Raw genomic sequence first — 22,633 nt, 5'->3', positions numbered from 1 at the left:
ATATGCCTCGCTATTTCAGCCAAGACATCACTCCTGGTTGAGAAGGCTACACCTAGGCTGTCCAATCCTTCTCCTGGAGAGATAGTTTCATTAGCATCTGCTTCCAATTGCATAAAAGTAATGGTTCATTACATGAAAAGAAAAAAACATCTTCAGCTATTTAGAGATAATCCAAAACTTTTCGCCTTTTCTACAAATAGGACATCCAAGGTAGACCTTAATAGATAAAAAAAAAAAGCACTTGCATAAAAAATTATTGGCAACAAGTATCAAGGAAATTATTTAATAACATCTCCCTTCTGTGAAGGAATCCAAATGGTGGATTACGCTTACACTGGTTAGCCGTTAACCAATACCTAAAGATCCACCTTTTCTAGAGGAATTAAGTAGGCACTTTATCTACACCTTTTTGCTTGTATACAGTTTCCCTAGTTATATTTACACACTAGTCATCTCTAACCTTAATAGTTTTCTTACACCCTGGGCTGTCTTTACTAGTGTGCAGATATATTTTTTGGTAGGAAGCACAAAACACTTGTGTAAGTCACTAAATGCCATACACTGTTGTCTTGATTTATTTGCTCAAATAAAATGTATAAAAATTGTATGTACAACATTTTTCAAGCGAGATCTGTAATAAAAAGAATTTACACTAAACTTACGTGTTTGGTATGTGAACAAATGAATTAGAATTAAATTCTAGATTTCAAATCCCATGGAATTGTTATTGGCAATGTATAGTAAGGATCTGATCTGGGATGAATTGAATCACAAGGTCAGAAAGAAAGAACAGTTTAAAAGTTTAATGTACAAAGAAACCTTGATACTCGTGGCCTTGACACTCCCAATGTGTCAAGAGTAACTCGCAGAAAATCTGATTCTTGTATTCTGATTCTTGTATTAATGAATTAGATTTAAAAAATGTTTGAAAACTATTTTATTATTGTATTATTTATTTAAAGTAGTAAATAAAACATTTATGACAAGTAATTCACAATTTGTGTTATGCTTACAGTACAGTACATGTACAATTCCACTTGAAAAAGGAACCATCAAAAAAGGAGAGAGGGGTCATAGAACACAAACCCTGCAAGGATCGAGGTTATATATATATATATATATAAAACACAGTTTATAACACAGTTATAATAACCTTCACCTAAGCTAAATAGTGTTTGCAGATTAATAGTTTCTAATTGGCTCATGACTTTTTTAGAAACCATGTACATTCAGAGCGTTAATTGATAGAATAAATTAATAACTTTAAATAACAGTTCTTCCAGGGCTCACAAAAAAATGCTGATGTGCTCTGCAAAGAATGAGAGTTTGAAACCTGTGATCTTTTAAAGTAAACTGTAGCCACTGATGCCCTAAAATAGTAATAGCCCTAAATAGTTCTTACTCTCCACAGATGGATTTGGACACTCTTGGGACCCACAGAACAATCTGTCCAATCTGTATCAATCTTCCAGTCTAGCACACTTCCACCAAAGGTGGCATATTGGACTGAGATTTAATCTGTGCAGTGCTGAGTTGTTTTATCTCTCAAAGCTAAAATATACACCTGAAAAGGGACAATCTCCAGCTGAATCCGAAAGATGAGACAATATCTGTCATCTTGGGGACTTGGGTGATAAGTGGATTTAGCTCAGGTTGAAATGGGGCCCAGCTGGAAATTCGAACCTTTATAATGTGTGTATGTGTTTCAGAGAGGCGAACTTACTGATATGGGCTAATTGCATAGGGATTTCTGGGCCACAGTGGTAGAAAAGAACGAGCCCATAAACTCAAAACATGGCTTCATTTCCTTAGTCTTGGCTTTATAACCACCTGTTTTTCCACTTTTATGGATGTTAAGTGAAGTACTACAGCTTCTTATTTTCACCCCAGGGCAAAATAAATTCTGGATAGTACAGGTGTCTGACTCCAGAGTTTATTGTTTGGCCAGTTCTAACACACACCCAAAAAGATGAGAATCTGAGCAAGAAAACTAAGAAAATAAGATAAACATCAGCACGGTAGCCTCGCATGATTTGCACTTTTATATAAGCAGTGTGTGAAAATAAACACACATATTATGGATTATGCATATTATGGCTGAGTGAGGCTAATAACATTGTTTATTTCTTTCAAATATGTAGACAATCACAAAAATGTATATGTTTATAATAAAATAACCCTAGGAGATGCAGTTTATGATAATGTAATTCGTTTACACATGCATCAGGTATTGTTGGAGGTCCCAAAAAGATTTTATAGTACGGGAAGAGGCAACAGGATTTATTCCTTACATTATGAGTAAACTCAACCTAGATAACTAAATTCATTAATATCACAATAGCAAACAGGAACATCTATAACTAGGGATCCAGAAAAAAAGTATACATTCTGTGAAATCAAAGAAACAGAAAATAAAAGTAAGGGAACAAAAACCTTTTCTTAGGCAAAAAGGAATAAAGTAAATCTGGAAACCTAGACAAAAATAGGAAATAAGGGATATTTGCGAAATTTTTATTCAGGAAAACTAGAAAAGTTGGAAAACATACATTTAACTGGTGAAGGAAGGAAGCGAGCAGTTTGAGGAAACTATGCTAGTTAGAAAGAAAAAAATTGGAAATATGACAGGAAGTTTTGGTGCCAAAAGGAAACCAATTCAACTGGGAAAGCTGGGGAAGCAAAGAAAGATAGGTAAAAAAAAAACCCAGCAGCTTTCTACATACATTGAGTGTATAATTGCATTTTTCAAAGGAAGGCTCATTACACGCCTAGATAGATTGGTTGTCTGTTGTAAATCAATGCATCATGGCGAAACAAATTCAAATTCGTACAAATGCCATTTGTTTCACAAAGCTTGTGATAAATATCAGTTGTCAGGTCTGTAAGAGTCTGTAAAGGTCAGTAACCAACTTATAGCAAACGATTAGAGAAACACATACACACACTCCCTTACGCATATTTAACAATCGTATCTAATGGAAAATATTATGATCAGTATAGAGCTGAGTTGGTGCGTTACTTCATGGCAATTATCTTCATTAAAATTTCCACTTTCTGCAACAAACCCTTTTTTTGAAGAATCACACGCAATTTTATTTAAATGTTTCTTCGAGCACTTAGAGCACTGACACACTTGGAAATCAATTTGCCATTAACACTTCTTTTTAACAACTGTTTCAATTTGTAGTATTTATTCAGTTTATTGTTTTTAACTGGTTTGCTATTTTTTTTTTGCAAATCACCAGAGTGGCTTGGTGAAGAAAAGATTTTATGGCTCATTGTCTGACTGATATTTACATATGAAGGAATCACTTGTGAGATCCAGACACTATCAGTCAGCAGTCTGTAAATTCAGAAAAAAAAGAGTTATCTAAAGCTATTATTTTCCCATCTGTCTTTGTGCCATAATTATACGTGCCTCCTGCTAGTTATATAGCTGTATAAGAGCATGTGCTTTGCTGAATGCTGTAAATGTAATGGTCGCTCTTACTCTTAAGCACTCTGATGACGCCAAAGTTTGGAAAAGGGACATAAATATGGAACAAAAGAAAATTCTTACTGTGTAGGTGGAAAAAACATGTAACGTGTCTCTAAACTGTCTCAAGTTGCTAGAATTCGTGTCTACTCTCAAACTGTGTTTTCTCCCTCTGTCTGCTTGTCTGTTTTGTCTTTCTATGCTGCATCCTACATTCTGTTTTGTTCTCACCATCTTCTGTTCTATCAATAGAACCACCTAAAACAGCTGTATCTAAATCATGATAGCATCAGTGTGGGTAAAATAAAGAACAGTCAGAATGGGAGATTCATCATAAAACTTTTTCGAGGTAAACCAATTACAAGGTTTTTTGCTATTTGAATGTCCTAGAATGTAAAGAACTTTTGAGCACAAGCGAGTTTGAGCAAATTTTAGTTAGACTTAATTAAATTTACATGACTTATTTAAATCTTATTTGGAGAGAGCCCATGCAGCAGATGCTGTATTCAAAATGATGCCTACGCCCTGGAGTATTTCCAGTAAAAGCATAAGTGATGTTTTTATCAAGTGAGTCAAACATGGTTAATTTCTTTTAAGTAATCAGTAGTGTTAAATGACTCGAAGGCTGATCTTGAGACGTGCTTCCTACATTGACTTGGGCAGTGCTCTGACTGAATAATGCTTTAGTCTTGATCAAATGTCAGCTTGGATAAACTTAATAAAAGGAAAAAAAATAGTGGTAACCCAATTCTAGGTTATTCCCAAGAGATTTGACAAATTCGGTTTGACATATATGAAATAGAAGGACTGTGAACAACATTTTGTCTCGACCTTCTTAAGACATTGTATTGACTGCTTTACAATGGAAGTCCTGACTGCAGTCTCTGTAATTAAAAACAAACTTGCCTTGTATTTAGCAGGGAACATAATTAAGAAGAAATAAAAAAAAATGCATAATTTACGGAACATAAAACAGCGACTTTTAATGGAAAAATATATATATATTTTTTTTCAATATTTTTTTCAGCTCATCTCCATAAAGAAAATGAATGCTGCCACAATACAATTCATGTTTTCTGACTAAATGCTTGTTACTTGGTTTCAAGTATTTCAACTTTCCTTACTGATGAAACAGTTGACAAAAGGCCAAAAAAAAAAAAAAAAAAAAGATAAAGCAAACATTTTAACTGGTACTGAAACTCTGGTTTGGGATTGCAAAATGCATGCTGACTACAAACGGAGGTATTTATAACTGAATAAAACCTTACATATAGACATCTACATATTTTTGTCAATTTCTCAATTTCTCATTACAAACTGACAAAACAGCAGCAATGATGGCACATCCAGGTGCACACTAACTGCAGTAATATCTAAGTTTTGAAACTTGTGATATAGCCAGGAGATCAGTACTCACATTAATTAATAATAATTCATTTAAATTGAGTCTAAATATGATCTAATTTTTCTTACACTGTGCTGATGTTTATCGTACATAAGTCATCATTCTGTCACTCTATCATTTATTTTGGGATTGCTGCCTCATCTGTTCCTTCTGAGAAATTTTTTATTTTTTGAAAAGCAGAAGAGTTGACCAGTCTTGAGGGTAAAAACATACACATTCTTTTGTTCATTCACATAAACCTATTAAAAGTAAGTGAGGAAATTTGTCTGAATAATAATGTGTTTAAATAAATTATTAATCATTTTTTAAATAAATAAATAACACAAGAGAAGTCCAGTCCAATGTAGTCTGTTTAATATAGAAGAAAATGCTAACTCTTATCCATAATTAGCAGTGTGTTTTAAAGTAAAACAAATTGACAAGTTATTTAATATTAGATGTGACTAAATGTGACAGAAACTTTTGAATTAGATAATCAGGTTCAGAACAGGTTCACACAGCACAAAATAATACAATCCAAAAAAAAAGCAATAAATAAATAATAAATAAATGAACTAGCATGCTAGCGGAGGGAGCGTGTGTTTCTGAAAAATAACTTTTTTCCGTTTTCATTAATCGATCAGAAATGCAGCTACTAAAAAGGCAATCACACTTTTGTGCATGAAAATAATCATAATACAAAAACAAATCACCCAAGCATGAGGAACATTTCTTTGATCCAAATCCCAATGGATTTACACTTGTGCCAAAAGTAATGAAAGTTACTTTTGAAGAAATTAACAAAAATATACAACGAGAAAGAAGAAAATCTCTACAAACCGTTGTGACCGTTCTCCATTCAGGCAAATTCAGGCAAAGTTTAATAGCACTTTACTCTCATTGACTTCTGCTACTTGATTCAACAGCTTCCAGAAGAAGACTCAAGTGAAATTTACAGAGTGTAATTTGAATTGGCTAGTGCTAGATGTTCAGTACCCTCTGGCACAAATGCAATTCCAATAATATCTAGAACACGAACCATGTCTGCAGTGTAACAACTCTGTTTAGCAGCTCACATCTACAGAAAATGCTTGAAAAACCAATCTAGAGATGAATCACTTTAGAATAGAAGGGTTTTCATTGTCACTGCGCAACAGTACAGTGAAGTTTAAGGTGCAATACCTGATTAACTGGAAGCAGACTGAGATCTGCTCAGACAAGCAGTTATTTTGGTCCACACAAGGGTGCGATTGCTGTGATCTGACCTGACTGAACGAACCATGCCAAAGAGGACAATGCACCAGGGTTCAATTCAAACTAATGCTGCATATGCGAATATGCCAAGATTTAAATGCCATTATACATGCATTCGGAATGTACATTTAATAATTGCAAGTCAGTTGAATGCTACAATCCTCCATTTTATAGAATAGCACTTTACATCCCACTGTCTATGATGAATCACCTAACCTGTCTGGAGACCTTTATTTCATGCCAGATTATAATGCCTTTGACCATCACTATGTAAAGACTCATGACAGATGAGAGTTGGCAGAAATGATGAAGTGCTCTGAGCCTGCGGTTCTGCTTCTCTGTTGGTCAGTCAAATTTGCATATAAACTACTTTCTTTTTTTCCCTTACCAAAAGCCACGGGCTGCCAGTGTTTACTGAAAAAGTTTATGCAGCCAAAAGCTGTTCTTGGACACAAACTAATTCCATACAGCTGTAAAATGGAGTTTTGATTTTCAATGCATTTACACTCGACTGTAAAATTTTTCTAATTTCCACTAGTTTTATGTATTATTTTGTATCTTCACAGAAATAACTCCTTCACATGGAAATGAAGGTAAATAAGTTTTCTTTAAATAAAAAAGTCTGAGTATAATATTCCAAACATGGGGAAGGCTTTACTATCTACTACCAGAGAAAAAACATTTATATATATAATAATATTTATATATGATAATAATGTGGCAGTGGGGGCGTGGTCAAGTGACGGTTTGTGAGCAGTAAGGATCACACACCTGTGGGTGGTTTTTTAAAACAACAACAAATAAAACAGCATCAACATTTACATAAAATTAAACAGATAAACCTTCGTATATTTTAGCATTACTGGCAGCTATGGCGTGTAACACATAATGTTAAGTGCAGCTAAAAGAAACACTATTTTTCACATATTAAGTATACTGTATTGCAAGAAATATGTGGACACCCTACAAAATTGAATATTGTACAGAATGTTTTTATATGTTGTAGCACATTTCTTTTCCTTAATTGGAACTAAGAGGCCCAAACACTGTTCCAATTTGACAATGCCCCGTGCACAAATCAAACTCCATGAAGACATGGCTTGAGAAAGCTGGAGTGGAACAGTCAAGTGTTGTGCATAGAGGCTGACCTCAAACTTACTGAACACCTTTGAGATGAACTGAAACAATGACTGTAAACCAGAGCTGGTGCGTACTGACATTACCCATGCTCAAATCTCCACAGCCATAATCCAAAATCTAGCAGAAAGCCTTCTCAGAAAAGTGTTGGTTATTAGAACAGCACAGAGGGAACTTCAACCGGAACAGGATGTTCAACAAATATAAAGTTGTTACTGTTATGGGTCAAAATACCTTTAGACATACACTGCATAAGCTGACGTCCTTTTATAAATGTTATGTTAACCATTTAACTGTTGTTCTAACTAAAGCAGGCGCAACATCTAATGTCTTTTGGCTGACCCTCAATGACTCTCAAGTGATTTCTCAGCTGCAAAAAATACCCCATAATGCAGAATTACTGTGGTTTACAAATGCAACAGTGAAATTATTGCAGTTAAATAAAGCATAAAATGAGCAATGTTGTTTGGCAAAACATCTGTACAGGTGTTCAGCATCTGTCAAGCTTTGGTTGTGGTGATTAATGTAGCCTGCAGCATTACTAAGTCACATAGCTGTGGAGTAGACTACAAAAACAAAAGTAATGACATTTTCTTTCTAAAAAAGATTTATTTTCACTGATTCTAAGTTAAGTAAAAAAAATTACCTCAATTATTCCTATTATCAATTATTCACCACGAGATGATTCACTTGTTCAGTTAATGGTGTTTTTCTATTTAACAGTGCAGCAATGTTTATTAGAAAGCTCAAAGCCTACATGTCCACATGCTGTGGTCAATCTTATTTATATACACTTTATTATTAAGGAGTCGAATGATAAATAGACAATGTTTAATTAAAGACACGAATGTTTAGACTGAAACACCTCAAATGGCTGTGAGCTGTTCGGTAAAAAGTCAAAGGGATCAGGAAAAACAATTCTCCCAAGACCTAGAGAGGAGAAGGCTGACCTTTTGCAGAGCTGCAGAAAGAAAACGCAGCAACGTATTTGAAAAAACCATTACCCACACTGAAACCATAATATTGAAATGGAAGGAAAGTAGACACAAAGGGCAGAGCTGGTGATTGAAGTCTAAAAGGAACATCAATATTTACACAGGGAAATCACCTTGCAAACAGGTACTGCAGCTAATACTCACCATTAATTCAAGAAAAAACAAAACAATCAGGGGAGTAGTAAATGCTGGTATAAAAATGCCTCAGACAGATAAAAATGCAGTTGGGCAGCTTTAATTGATGTAAGCTTAAAAGATTGTGAATGAGTGTAATTCAGAGAGATTCGAAATGTGAATCAAAAGCAGAGTCAAAAACATGCACAGTGTCAGATGATTTTTAAACTGCATAAACAGGGCAATAGACTAAAAGCTAGAGCAAACAGCACGTATACAGTACTTCGCAAAAAGTAAGTGTATGAAAATCCTGTGTGTGTTATTGGAAACAGGTCCTTTTTTCAAATTAGAAGCTAAGTGACTAATAGCAGACTAGTGTGTATAGTTTTGGTGCAGTTTACATGTTGTAATTCAAACATTTTAGGAATCAGGTTTTGGCTATGACATAAAGCGTAAAAATATGTTTTCTTTATTATTTTGATGTCAGATGCTTGACAATGCAACATAAAAAAAAACAAGCCATTCAAAGAAAAAAGACAAAGAAAGCCATACAAAGAAAATGCAAAAAAAGTTAGACTGACCACTGCTGTTACGACTCTTCCGGCTGGCTTTGCCCCCCAGAAGCATCTTCAGGCTGTTCCTAAACATAATGCCAATGGATGGGTAGATCTAGTGCAATACCTGTACACAGAGAAGAAGGAAGGGAGTGTAATAGAGAGAGAAAGAGAGAGAGAGAGAGAGAGAGAGAGAGAGAGAGAGAGAGAGAGAGAGAGAGAGAGAGAGAGAGAGAGAGAGAGAGAGAGAGAGAGAAATAAATACGTATAATTTGGCAGCTAAGATGAAACTACTTTTATTTTTGATTTTTTAGTAAATTTGCTCTTGTTGGTTAAGAGTGAGTAAATTATATACTTATAGATGTCCATCCCAGCATGAAAGAATTGTATTGTTGTATTGAATGTTCCACTGCACTTGAATACAACATTCACACTGTGGTGTAACCTGCACTGAGCAAGCATTTACCAATACTCATGTGAGTAAACCAAAAAGTATTTTTCCCTACTTTTTTATACACACAAAGCACAAGAATTATAGTGCCTCTACATATAAAAGATGGTTTTGGTTTTATTTTTGGGGAGCATTTTGAGTTATATTTTTGGACCCGATTTTGTAGATGTCTACTCTGTACCCTTTTTTTGTTCTATCATGGTAACACTTAAATTTTTCTCTACAATATATTGGAATTTTTACCCGGCTTAAATTTGTCTCTGCACTGGGGTTCACACCCCACCTATGGGGCACACTGCTAGAGACCCATACTCTCACACAGCTGACCCTGGGTCGAACCCAGACCTGAATGGAGCCTGGATGGAGCTGTGCAAGTTCTTTGTGCTCAAGTAGAGTGGCAGCTCATTGGTTAATGTAGGTCATGAATTCAAGCACTATCAAGCTGTGACTCCTTGTGCAAGGCCCTCAACCCTCAACCCCATCTTTATTTGTATTAATAAAATAATTGACATAACTCGAGATTAATGAGAAAAAGTCACTCGGTTCTACCAAATAATATACAAGTTTGCTGGTTGTCTTCTTTCACCTCCCCAAAAGCTGTTTTCTATCTATAACTTTGTGCGTGTGAATGCTCTACCAAACAAAACCAGCAAAAAACAAACGAAAAAAAAGAGTGAATTAACTCACATTTGCAAGTCTGCAACAGAAAGTGTTCTGATAATTGGGGATTATATTTTGCCAGCTTGCTAATAAATTCAAAGAAAATCAAGTTCTTTATGTACATTATATGTACAGACATTTGTGGACACCTGACATTAGGATTTGTATCTGACCACTCTTCTGGAAAGGTGTTCTAGACCAGGTTGTGAGCATGGTTGTCACGAGGTGGGGAGCGGTCATGAGCGAAACACTTCCTTCTAGACCTGAGGGGCTGCCATGTGTTGGTTCACACGTACAATACAGCGGTGGTCTCATATATCAACCACAAGCTGGCGCGACGGGTCCTCCTGTGATCCCAGGGACACGACCCAGAGTGCTCTATCCGACCCCCCCTTCGAGCCCCTGGCCTAAGTGGCTCTTAGGTACCTGTCTGTGAAGACTGCTTTCCTCTTGGCAATTTCCTCCCTGAAAAGGGTCGAGGACCTTTTCTACCCGAAACCTGGGTACGTATCTAAGGTGTCTACGACTCCCTTATGACTTGTCGTGTTGCAGGCATTCTGCCCTCCTTCGTTCCTAGCCCCCAAACAGGAGAAGCAAAACTGGCTGTATGTGTAGCCAGGAAGAGTCCATGGAGAAAGTCGGAGCAGCTGTTTGTCTGCTATGGCCCTAAAAGGAAGGGATTCCCTGCCAATCAGCTTACTCTCAGCAGGTGGGTAGTGGATGCTATCTCATCATCTTATGAGTCCTCTGGTCTCCCCGCTCCGCTCGGGTCAAGGTTCACTCCACTCGGAGTGTGGTGGCATCTACGGCCTGGTTGGCTGGAGTCTCGCTCTAGGACATCTGCGACGCTGCGGGCTGGTCCACCCCGCTGACCTTCATCAGATTTTATGACATCAACCTTAGAGCCACTCTGGGCTCCTCTGTCCTACATGCTGGTTGTGAGGCTTTCACACACTAGGCAGGGTCTGGTCAGTGTGTCGTGATTGGACGCAGCTTGAGTTCCCGAATGGGGAACGATTGTAGGTTACGTATGTAACCCAAGTTACAAAATATATAATACAATATAACATTAGTTTAATGCAAAAAGCAGGTATATTATATTATATTATATTATATTATATTATATTATATTATATTATATAATATTATATTATATTATATTATATTATATTATATTATAGGTATATTATATAACAGTGACAGTAAAAACATTTAGCGTTTAATTACACTGGAGAAGTAGCTCTACCCTAAATCAAAGAAGTCAAGTTACTTTCTATTTTCGCACATTTTTTGACAAATCTTTCTCTGTCTTTCTTTCTCTCTCTCTCTCTCTCTCTCTCTCTCTCTCTCTCTCTCTCTCTCTCTTTCTCTCTCTCTCTCTCTCTCTCTCACACACACACACATACAGACACACACACTCACACACACAAACACACATATACACACACTCTGCATACAGGTGACTTTTTACTGTCAAATCATTCAGGCACGAGAAATTTCTAACAAGAGTCGACGAACTGTTCAATCTAGTGCCCCAGTCCAATTATAGCCACATGTGTCCTCTCATAATGCTAGTATGTATCTTTTCATCCGAAAACTTTTTTTTGCTTTTTAATTGGCTCATCAGCGAAGACACTGGAGGTATGATTATTAACCCTGCTCCTTGGCTGTCAACACTTTCTACGCCTTGGTGAACGTCGAACCTAGCAACTGCATGTTTAAAACATATTTGCGCTCCTCTTAGAAGCCATTAGAGCTTAGAGCACAACAACGTGATTAGTGGCTACAGAAAGAAGCAAAAACAACATTTGCATACAGTAACAGGGTTCAAAGAGAGATGGAATGGAAGAGCAAAGACTGCGACAGCTGGCAATGTGGGGCCTTCAAGCTTTTTTGAGGTGTCAAATTATGTCAGTGAGCTGAGGAACATGCGAGGCAATTTGTAATGAGTTATGAAGTTTGGAAAGAAAGCCAGAAAAAAGGGTGAAAACGTAAGAATCTCCACATAGTATGAAATTATTAATAGGTAGATAACATTGAGGGAAACTCCAGTGAGGGATTGTAGAACATACTAGTAAAATTTGGGCAAAAATCCAGGGTGTTTAAATAATGTTGCACAAAAAAAAAAAAAACACCCTAAAATCGAATAATACATTAAATAATAAAATGAAATATAATCTATAAAAATCATAAAATAAATTATACAATGAAGTACCAATACATAAAAAGCCTACAAATTCCATCTCATCCTATCAATCACTCATGCAGTGAGAAGCTCCACTCAAACTCACACACCCAATCGAACTTGAATCCAAAAACCAAGCACATGTGCCCACTAGATGCAAAATTAAACCAATTTGTGAATGTTAGACTGGAATTATGAATCATTAGACAATACTATAATTATGGCTGTGGAACGTTCATGCTTTCTCCATCCACACTCAATTAAAGCGATCAGTTAATTACATCAGATGCTTCAAAAGGTCCATCAACTCAATTAATTAATCAGTTGCTTTTCAAACCATTCACAAGCTTTACAGCCCAATTTATCTTTGAAAGGTTTTGGGCTTTTAGGGTTGCACTCAGTGAGCATTAAATCAGCTTGGAAAGGTGCCAATTTATATCAACACCTAATAAACCTTTTTATGAAACACTAGAAATTATTGTTGAGATGTCAAAAACTGTTTGCTTTCAGGTTTTATTCCCAAAAATACAAAATTATTTTACCTTGTTTCATTAAAAAAAACTTAAACTTTCTTTTCGGCTTCTCCCGTTAGGGGTCGCCACAGCGGATCCTCCGCACGTTTGATTTGGCACATGTTTTACGCTGGATGCCCTTCCTAACGCAACCCTCCCCAATTTATCCGGGCTTGGGACCGGCACTAAGAGTGGCTGGGGATGGTTCCCTGACCGGGAATCGAACCCGGGTCGCAGCGGTGGGAGCGCTGCATCTTAACCACTAGACCACCAGGGGACCCCCTTGTTTCATTATATTAATTATATTAAATTAAAGCAGTGCTTGAATTTTCTTTTTATATATATATATATATATATATATATATATATATATATATATATATATATATATATATATATATATATATATATATATATATACACACACACAAATGTGAGTCATGTAAACATAGAAAGGCAGGGTTGAGTTGATTAAAATGAATTGCACCAAAAAATATTTTAAAGGTAAGCATGAACACACAATTCACCCAGTGCTTCACACATTAAAGCTGGCATGCAAACTTTTATAATACCTGAATTTAAGATTTGCATGTGTCCACATTTAATCCCTATTAGCTTTTATAATAACCTCCACTCTTCAGTTCAACTAGATTTTGAAGGGTGGATTTGGCTCATTCAGCCACAAAGTTGTTAGTAAAGTCAGGCACTGATGTAGGGTGAGGAGGCCTGGGTGCAGTTGGAAGAGATCCTGGGAGAGATCCCATGTAAATCATTATGGAGCCTGCTTTGTGCACAGGGGTACTGTTGTGCTGGAACATGTTTTGGTTTCCTAGTTCAACTAAAGGGAAAATTAAATTCTATCACTTCTAAAGACATCCTATACAATTGTGTGCCTCCATAATTTTTTTCATATAGTGTATGTAGTGTTGCTGCCTTACAGCTCAGTCCTGAGCTCAGTTTACTCTCTATATAGAGTTTGCCAGGTTCTCCCTATTGTGTGTAAAGTCCCATTTCTAGAAACATAAAGATTCTAAGTTCCCTTTCAGAAACTCAAACTGAGTCGCAACGTTTGGGGACACTTCCACGTTATCCACGTTCTGAATCATGTGTCTAATCCGGCCAATGGAGAGATGCTACGTCACCGGCGGTGGCAATGTAGCCGCATGTCCATGTGGACCCTCCGCTCCCGGAGAACGCTCTTTGAGGAGGGCGCTTTCCCTCACGGTGCTGAGGCAAAGCGTCATCAGATGTCATTGGGCTCGCAAGCAGACCTGGCAGAGGGCTTGGAGATGGGCATGCCCCTTTCTACCGCCTCATCTGCCTGGTCTAGCACTCGCTCCCTGGTTTGGAAGCATGCCGTTTTTGGCAGTTTCTTCCCCCAGTAAAAGCAGCATTGTGCTCCTTCTTTCTTCCTCTGAGGAGAGGGAAATTATGGAGACCAGCGAACCCATGGACTCCTTCCAGCCTATGTTGTACAAAGAGCTCCTGAAGGTAGTGACTCGTGCTGTTTGAATAAGTTGGTTTGAAAGCTTGAATTAGCATAGCCAGAAGAGAAGCAGAAGCAGCACCCACCGAGTAAGCAGGATAAATGCTTTTCTACCCACTACAGCACTACCTTCATGCCGTGGTCTGCCTTTTATCCCAAATCTGCCCACTGAGGTGTCCAGATCCTGGGACAGCCGTAATGCGGCCCGCCACTTTACTTTGAATGTCTCGCTGTATGTGAATGTGGTGGGAATGAAAGAGAGTAGTTATGGGGAAATGCCTCGGGTTAAAGAGACACTGGCTGCCTGGCTGTCTATCCCTGAGTGTAGCAGCGTCCCTTAAGGCCCCGGCTCTGCCCACCAAGCTGTTGCGATTGACTTCGGCTTTGGTAGGCAAGGCTTACATGGCAGCAGGTCAGGCTGCGGGTTGCCTCCACACTATGGCTGTGTTGCAGGCATGCCAGGCTGACCTGCTACAGGAGATGAATGAGGGATTTGGCTCTGGGGCTGAGGATGCTAAGGAGCTACATCGGTCAGGTGACCTAGCTATCAGGGCCACCAAGGAAATGGCCAAGGCTCTAGTATTCCTGACAGGGACAGGGCCTTCCTGCTAAATGCCCCGATGGTTTCTTATGGCTTGTTTGCCGATGTAGGTGCGGTCATTGACAAGTTCCAGGAGGTGAAGAAACAGTTGGTAGCGTTTAAGCCCTACCTCCCTTGTAGCTTCCAGGGCGGACCTGAGGGTCGTCATCTGCAGCAAGCGGGCTTCGACGCAGAGACTTTGAAAATCAAGGGGTCTCAGTTCTAAGAGGCTGGTCTACACCCCATTATACAGTGCCTGTCCCTCTTCAGCACCGACAGGAGGTCAGTCTGTTAACCCTGCCATGGTACGTTCATCAGCCAACTCCAGCGGGTGTCTCCTTCCATCTCCACCCAATCCGGTAGCAGATGGAGGTGACCCGCCGCCTCTCAGGTGCATTCAGAGCACTGCTCCCGCCACTCTGCATGAGCCAGAGACCAGTCTTGAGAGACTGGTTCTCTTAAGACACTTCCTTCCTGTCCTGCCTGGGAAAGCCTACCAGAAGTGTCTCAGTGGGTCCTGCGCTCTGTAGAGAGAACTAAGTGGGGGGAACCAAGCAGGCTCTGGTCCTGGAACAAGAAGTACTGGCTCTCTTAAGGAAGGAGGCCATTGATGTGATTATTCCTTTAGACAGAGAGTCCGGGGTCTACAGCCGGTACTTTGTGGTTCCAAAGAAGGATGAGGGGGTTGCATATAGATCTGCACTCCTTGAACCGCTTGCTAATGAGGCTCAGGTTCAGGATGCTCACCCTCAAACAGGTCATGTCTTAGATCAGGTCTGAGGACTGGTTTGTCACAATAGTTTTAAAGGATGTTTCCACATACCCATCCTTCCGGCTCACAGGAGGTTCCTGAGGGTTGCTTCGGGGGTTAGGCTTACCAATATTGGGTCTTCCCGTTCGCCTTGGGCTCTCACCCTGTGCATTCATGAAGCGCATGAATGCAACTTTTAACCCGCTGAGACTCCGGGACATTAGCATTCTGAACTATATTGATGACTGGTTGATATCGGAGCTTCGGAGCTTCTCTCAGTCCGGCATCGAGACATTCTCGCCTGTATAAAGGAGCTGGGGTTAAGACGAAAAGCCAAGAAGAGTGTGCTTTCTCAAGTACAGAGAACCACCTTCTTAGGTGTTCTCCCACAAGGGCAACCCACTCCTTCAAGCATTAGATGTGTAGAAAAAAACCTGTGTTCCTGTCTCAGTGCGTGTGTGAGACTTGGCCTTTGTGCTGGAGGCACTGTCAAAGCCCCCCTTCGAGCTATTGGCCGAAGTGGCCCTTAGATTTTGTCAGTTAAGACTGCCTTTCTTCTGGCTATATCCTCCCTGAAGAGGGTTGGTGACCTACAGGCTCTCCCTTTGGCGCCGTCCCCACTAGAGTTCACTCCTGGCATGGTCAGTGCCTTTCTTTACCACAGACCAGGGTATGTACCTAAGGTGCCCTAAGTTCCACCATGACCTGTCTTTCCGCAGGCATTCTATCCACCTCCTTTTTAAGCCCCTGACTAGAAGAAGCCAAACTGTCCACAGGACAGAACTGTGGAGAAAGCTGTTTGTCTGCTAGGGCTATAAGGGCACCTAAGGGCTCCCTGCCAACAAGCAGACTCTCAGTAGGTGGATTGTGGATGCCATATCATCTTCTTATGAGTCCTCTGGTCTCCCCACTCCCTTCGGGGTCAATGCGGCCCTTACGGCCTGGTCCGCTGAAATCCCACTCCAGGACATTTGCAACGCTTGCTGGCTGGTCCACCCCACCGACCTTCGTCGGGTTCTATAACCTTGACCTCCTTGCTTCTCTGTCCTGTACTCTGGCTGTGCTCTTACACACTAAGCAGGAACTGGTCAAGCTCCTTGAACGGGAAGGTCTCTAGGTTACGTATATAACCCTAGTTCCCTGAGGGAACGAGATGCTGTGTCTCCAAGCCACACCCCCTGCATCTCTGCAACGCTTTCCACTTCTTTCCTTCTTTTTTTTTATTTCTTTAATGCCATTCTGAATTTTTTTAAGATTTTATATTAATACAAACCTTTATTGTTTTCCCCCTTATTTCCTCTTCTTTTATTTCAAAGTCACAGAATATTTAGAGGGGAGTCTGCCCTTTAAATATTTAGGCTCATGGTTTGTCTTACTGTGATTGACAGGGCAGAAAAAATGCTATCCCTTTCACACAGAGAGAACAGAAAACTTTGCCAACTCCCTTGACTCCCAGCCACCAAGCATCTCCTGACAATACTGTTCTGTTACCCCACTTGGGAATGCTTAACAACAGGCTCATGCTTTTTGGTTTTATATATGTACACAGTGCTGTTTCTCACACTGTATAATTAAATTAAAATGCTTCAATGGAACCTGTTTTTGAACATCTGCTTGACTTTGTGTGTACGCAGCAGCATGACAAGGAAGATCCACTGCACTGCTGCTTATTGAAAATGTACTGTACTGAATGTAGTCAAGGGGAGGCAATCAGTTATCAGGATGAACAGGAATTAATCTCCTCAATAGAGCACAGACACAGCAGGTAACATGATATGATGTTTACTTATTTTTTTAGGGCAGATTTTAAAATGATTTCCCTTTAAATGCAATTAAAGATAATCACAAAAAGCACAGGATTTTATAAAATATTGTAACCACAGTTTGAAAAAGGCAAATTGACAAACTTTATTCAGTTAAAATGAAATGGCACTCAACCAAATGGGGTCTGAAAAAGTCAGCTTTTATTAGTGAGCTGAGCCAAATGATCTGGCTCACTGACAAGAGCCAGATTTTCCATGCTTTGAAGCAAGAGCTAATTCGCCACTAACAGACAGCAGTTCATTTGCATTGTGGGTAATGTACAAAACCATTAACTAATGTGAAAATATGCCAATGTGCCAATGCAAGAACTTTTAAAACATTGTCCCAGAATTTCATTATATATGAATAATATATATATATATATACATCAACACTGAATTGAATGTGGAAAATTAATTAAGGGCATTTGAAATTAATATTTGGGTGGATTGGCCCTTAATTTAGAAAATGCCCAAACAGGCCATAGAAACTGCATTCAAAAAACACTTGGCCCTCTCTATTCACGCAGAAATATATCATGCCCCCCCCCCACCCTTTTGAGTTAGCTGTAGCTTCTACCATGTCATAACAACTTTCTCTACATATTCCAACATGTGGATGATTGGTTGTCATGCAGCTGTCACTGACCAATCACAAACAGAGTCACACTTGATTAAAGCATGGGTGTGATCTTAAGATCCTGAACGATGACATTGCCCAAGGTTCTGAGTGGTGACAAGCATATATACAGTGGTTCCGCGGAACTCTCAGGGGTTACGTTCTAAGAGTATAGGAAATCCGCCAATTTTGGACGCACCCCCACAGCCCCTATGGTACCTTAGTGAATTCATCTAGATATTATGTCACTTTATAAACGTAAATGTGTACAGTATTTGACCAAATACAAAGTTTAAAATGTTATTCTTGAGTTTCCTTAACATTCGGTCCCGCTGCGGATTCCTGTGCATTTTAAGATAAACCGCAACTTGCTGTTAGTTAGGTTCCAAATGAGAACCCGCAATTTTTTGAGCCGCGAGTTCCAGGGATTGACTGTACTCCCTATTTGGCTGAAATGCTGGTTGCAGTGTAAATGAAATTTTGTACCTTATACAATTTAGCATGAATAATAATATCATAAAGATTCTGGTCAAAAGTAAAGGTATAGGAGATGTCAATACAGGGCACAGGTTCTACATTGAGGCATGCCTTCAAAGCCTGGGGGACAGATGGAAAATCTAAATGGGCAAGGAAGCTGTGGAAATGGCAGATGCATATCTTTTGTGTATAAGACTTAATTACCATATGATGACTGATATCCTGCAGCAGTCCCCGGTTTGTGGACTGGCAATTTACATTATTTGGAACAATAGCAGTTGATTTGTTTTGTGAACAAATTCACTGTGAATTGTGGTTTATAGGTAGGGCAAATTGCACAGATCTCACAGACTAAACAACCAGTGTTGCTGATAGCCCCATTTTGACAGTAAAACAGGCCACTGTGGAACTGCAGAACACACTCTGGTTTCTGGATGTGACCCCAGTATGCTGGCATATTCACAAGGGATCCGACACACTTATGAGTGCACACACTTTATCTTGCATGCAAGCAAGTGGAAATTAACCCTTAATTTTGGACTTTACGTTTCATATACTTCTAATAGTATAGTGAAATGATTTGCTTCACCTAACCCAGATTGTAAAGAAACTGGGACCAGAGCACAGGGTCAGCCATGTTACTGCACCTCTAGAGCAAGGTTATGGGCTGCATTTAAGTGCCAAACATTTGCCTGTATCCTCCCTAACCTAGTACTTTAACCACTGAGACACTACTGCCCTTAAAAGTGAAAGCAGAAGCTTGACCACTGTACACACCAAATGCCCTTATAGATTTTTTTTACTGTATTCTAGAGTGCCTTACCTACATTGCTTGTGGAACAGAGGCAGCCCAAACATAGGCCTAGGTGGTCATGGTGTTTGAGCTCAAAACACTAGGGATGACCCCAAATAGTCAAATATTTCATGATACCATAGGAGGAGCCTGATTCGACTACCAATTTTACAGTCAAATCTTCACAAAGGTGTTATGTAACAAGGATCATGACATTTTGGTTATATGGGGGTGCTCAATGTCTTACTTCACATAGAACTACCGGATTTCTCCCAATGCGTCAATATACAGCCTATTTTAATAATGTTGTACATAAAAACGTGAAAAGAAAGAAGCCCCCCCAGTGCCAGATTTTTCACTTTCCCTGATCAATGAGCCACAGGAGCATCATGGTGGCAGGGATTTAAATATTTAACAATGTCTGAGATATTCTGTAAAGGTATAGTCTGTTTTAATTTCATTATGTAAATTAATTTCTGATTGTTTTTCGGTGCATCGATGTTGCGCTGTACTTAAAGTGTGCTCGCACAGGCGATTTAGTCGATTTAATTTGATTTGCCTACATGTGAATACATGTGAAATCCTGTCCTCAGTGTGGCCTTTCTGCAGTTATTGAATTGTTATTTTTTTTAGGTTCATTGATCTAAAATATTTTTATAGATTTTATTTTCTATTTTTATGTAATGTTCTGTACATTGTGGCTTTAAAATGTTATGAGGAACAGTTTTCAGGACTAGTACCACAACTACTACAACTGTTTTACAACTCCAGGACCCGTACATGTAAATCCTTAGTCGAGGACACCCTTACAAAACACATGCCTAGGTGGTCAAGATGATAGACCATCAATCCCAGCCAGTACATTATTTTCCCGCAACTTAATAATTTTTTTTTCTTTTTCTAATTGCAACATTTTCTTCAGTTTACCACCACGATAAAGGTTGCATCCTGCTCTGTCCAGCTTATCTAATAGCTAGTCTTGATTTCTCAGCAAGGATTTGAGTATTCAGTTGCTGAGAGCTTGTAATCACTTGTAATTTTAGCAAGCAAAATATTTCTGTCCACTGAAGCAGCCAAGAACACATACTCTGTCATGGTCACTCGTCTATCCTGCAGTCACACATTTATGACGCAAATGTGTCGGCAAGAAAGAATTTCATGTTAATCTTTTACGGTTCCCTTTAAAATAAAAATCTAACTTTAATTTAACAGCATTATATATAATATATCTAATGCAATTATATGACAAGGATGCAGTATATTATAAATAAACCTTTAAACGTGTCTCTTTGAAAGAAAACTAAATCAGCACTAATGTGGCGTCATGACCTCCGCTTGACTCGCAAGCACTAGGGAAGCACATTACTTGCTTATGCTAATCATGTGTGAAAGTGTAAAGTATCCAGCTGACCAGCATGCATCAGAGACTTTGTGGTTAACAGATGAACTGACAATGATTGATAGGTTTTTGTTATTGGTATTTAGTCACAGTATTAGGTTTCTTCTATGTGTATGTGTGTGTGTGTGTGTGTGTGTGTGTGTGTGTGTGTGTGTGTGTGTGTGTGTGTGTGTGTGTGTAATAGATTAATAGACACATCTAGAGATTCAGTGGTGTCCTGCATGACGCCATGGCTATAGAAACCATCATTATGGAGAAACACAGTATAACGAAGTGCTGCATCACAAACAGTTGTCTAATACAGATAGAATGAAGCCTTTACTAAAATATGAACAATGAACCCAATGAACAAAATTCAAAGTCTCCTTTCACTGCAGCTACAGCTGCACCACCTTATACATCATCTCTAGCAGAGGCATCAAAATTAACCTCATAAAATGACCTTGGGTTTTCATTGCATTTTTCTATGCATTAGTGTTTATATAGTTATTGGAAAGGAAGGCAAATTGTGTATTTTTTGCAAAAATTCTACAGGGACAAAAAAAGTATAAATGGTTCATGGAAAAAGCTTAACAACTGTTTTGGCTGACCTTCCCTCATGATGTCCAGGTTATCTTGGAAAGTCTGTCTTGTAAATATGCTTGTAAGTATATCTGAAACAAAATCCATTTCTCCTCGGTCAGTTAATATGGAATGAAAAAACAACTATTAAATCCACATGAATATATTTGAGCCTGTACGCTTTGCAGCAGATGTGGTTTAAGAGCTGTCTAGTGCATACTCTGACCATCCAATCAAAGGATATGAAAATGATGTGTGTTTAGATGCCTTCGAGTGGGCCTTGGAGAAATCGAGTTGTAATCTGATTGATTAAAGCAACAGCTTCAAGCAACATAGATTTTAATCAATAGTACGCCTGCAGTGGTCACTGTGCTGGCCTTATGGCAATTACCTTTGACCCTGGTAACGTGTGAAGGCTGAAATCTGATGAGTTAGAAACTGGAACTTACTCCAAAATGTAGAACATCTGAAAGAAATGCTGTGGCATGAAGAGAATAGAATAATGAGTGATTGATGAGTGTGTGTCTGTGTGTCTGTGTCTGTGTGTGTGAGTGTGTGTGTGTGTGTGTGTGTGTGTGTGTGTGTGTGTGTGTGTGTGTGTGTGTGTGTGTGTGTGTGTGTGTGTGTAAATACAAACAAATAACTGGAAGCTTTTTGCTTTCTTACCTGTTAATACTTATTTCTACAGTTATTCTAACATTAAAAATGCTCCACTAATGAAAGCTACAAAAGCAGTATCCAAGAAGCAATGTAGAGCATATTAGCATTTTTATTACGTCTAATACTAAGGGGAAAGCACATTTATTATTTTGGCAGACAAAGTGGCTCATAAATGAGGCAGAATCCAATCCAAGTACTGAGTGGTTGAGGTCTTGATCATGAGAAAAGTGTCTTTCAGGCAGGAATTAGGGGGAAATGTTAACCATTACACAAACCATTACTGCTGAGAGATCAATCAATAGAAATTGATTTGTCCAAAGTTCCTACTAAATTATTATATACATATTATATATTTAAAATAATACAAGTCGGCTAGTCCAAAAAATAGATTTCAATGTTTTGTATTTTCATAAGATAAACACCCTGATTATTCTTTTCCAAATAAAAAAAAAATGTAATGCATTTTTTTGACATTATATAAATTGTGTTTTATTATATTATATAAATTATATTATAAAATTATATTATAAAATTATTATATAAATTGTGTTTAATTGTGTTTTATTTAGCCCCACTCTATTGATGGAGGTTTGTGAGTAAGTCTAAATATTTTGATGCATATCATGTATCATAGTAATGCTTTCAATAATCATGACACAAGATTGACACATCACCCTCCCATGCATTAGATAAACACTTATAATAATATAAAATGTCCACCAAGTGACAAGAGGAAAAAATAAAGCCATGGCTAATCTTTAAACTAATGTAATATTAAAAATAAGCA

General features: G+C 38.5%; 2 protein-coding genes across 10 annotated transcripts in view; one reads left to right on the top strand and one right to left on the bottom strand.

The window, feature by feature from the left end:
• g6pc3 (glucose-6-phosphatase catalytic subunit 3) overlaps positions 1–22,633 on the top strand; it is a 269,889-nt gene that overhangs the window by 125,648 nt on the left and 121,608 nt on the right. The gene's annotated exons all lie outside the window — the stretch shown is intronic.
• tanc2b (tetratricopeptide repeat, ankyrin repeat and coiled-coil containing 2b) overlaps positions 1–22,633 on the bottom strand; it is a 188,437-nt gene that overhangs the window by 117,538 nt on the left and 48,266 nt on the right. For 8 of the 9 annotated variants that reach the window (XM_083555684.1, XM_083555676.1, XM_083555685.1 and 5 more), the window contains one exon: positions 8,938–9,037. The exons of the other annotated variant lie outside the window; for it this stretch is intronic. In XM_083555684.1, coding sequence (XP_083411810.1) covers positions 8,938–9,004 — 67 coding nt within the window. In that variant the 5' untranslated portion in view covers positions 9,005–9,037. The remainder of the gene's footprint in view (positions 1–8,937; positions 9,038–22,633) is intronic. 9 annotated transcript variants of the gene reach the window in all.

This window comes from Silurus aristotelis (assembly GCF_946808225.1).
Source record: "Silurus aristotelis genome assembly, chromosome: 12".
In the NCBI taxonomy this organism is placed as follows: domain Eukaryota; kingdom Metazoa; phylum Chordata; class Actinopteri; order Siluriformes; family Siluridae; genus Silurus; species Silurus aristotelis.
The sequence above is the reverse complement of the archived record's forward strand: the minus strand, read 5'-3'. Positions and strand labels throughout refer to the sequence as shown.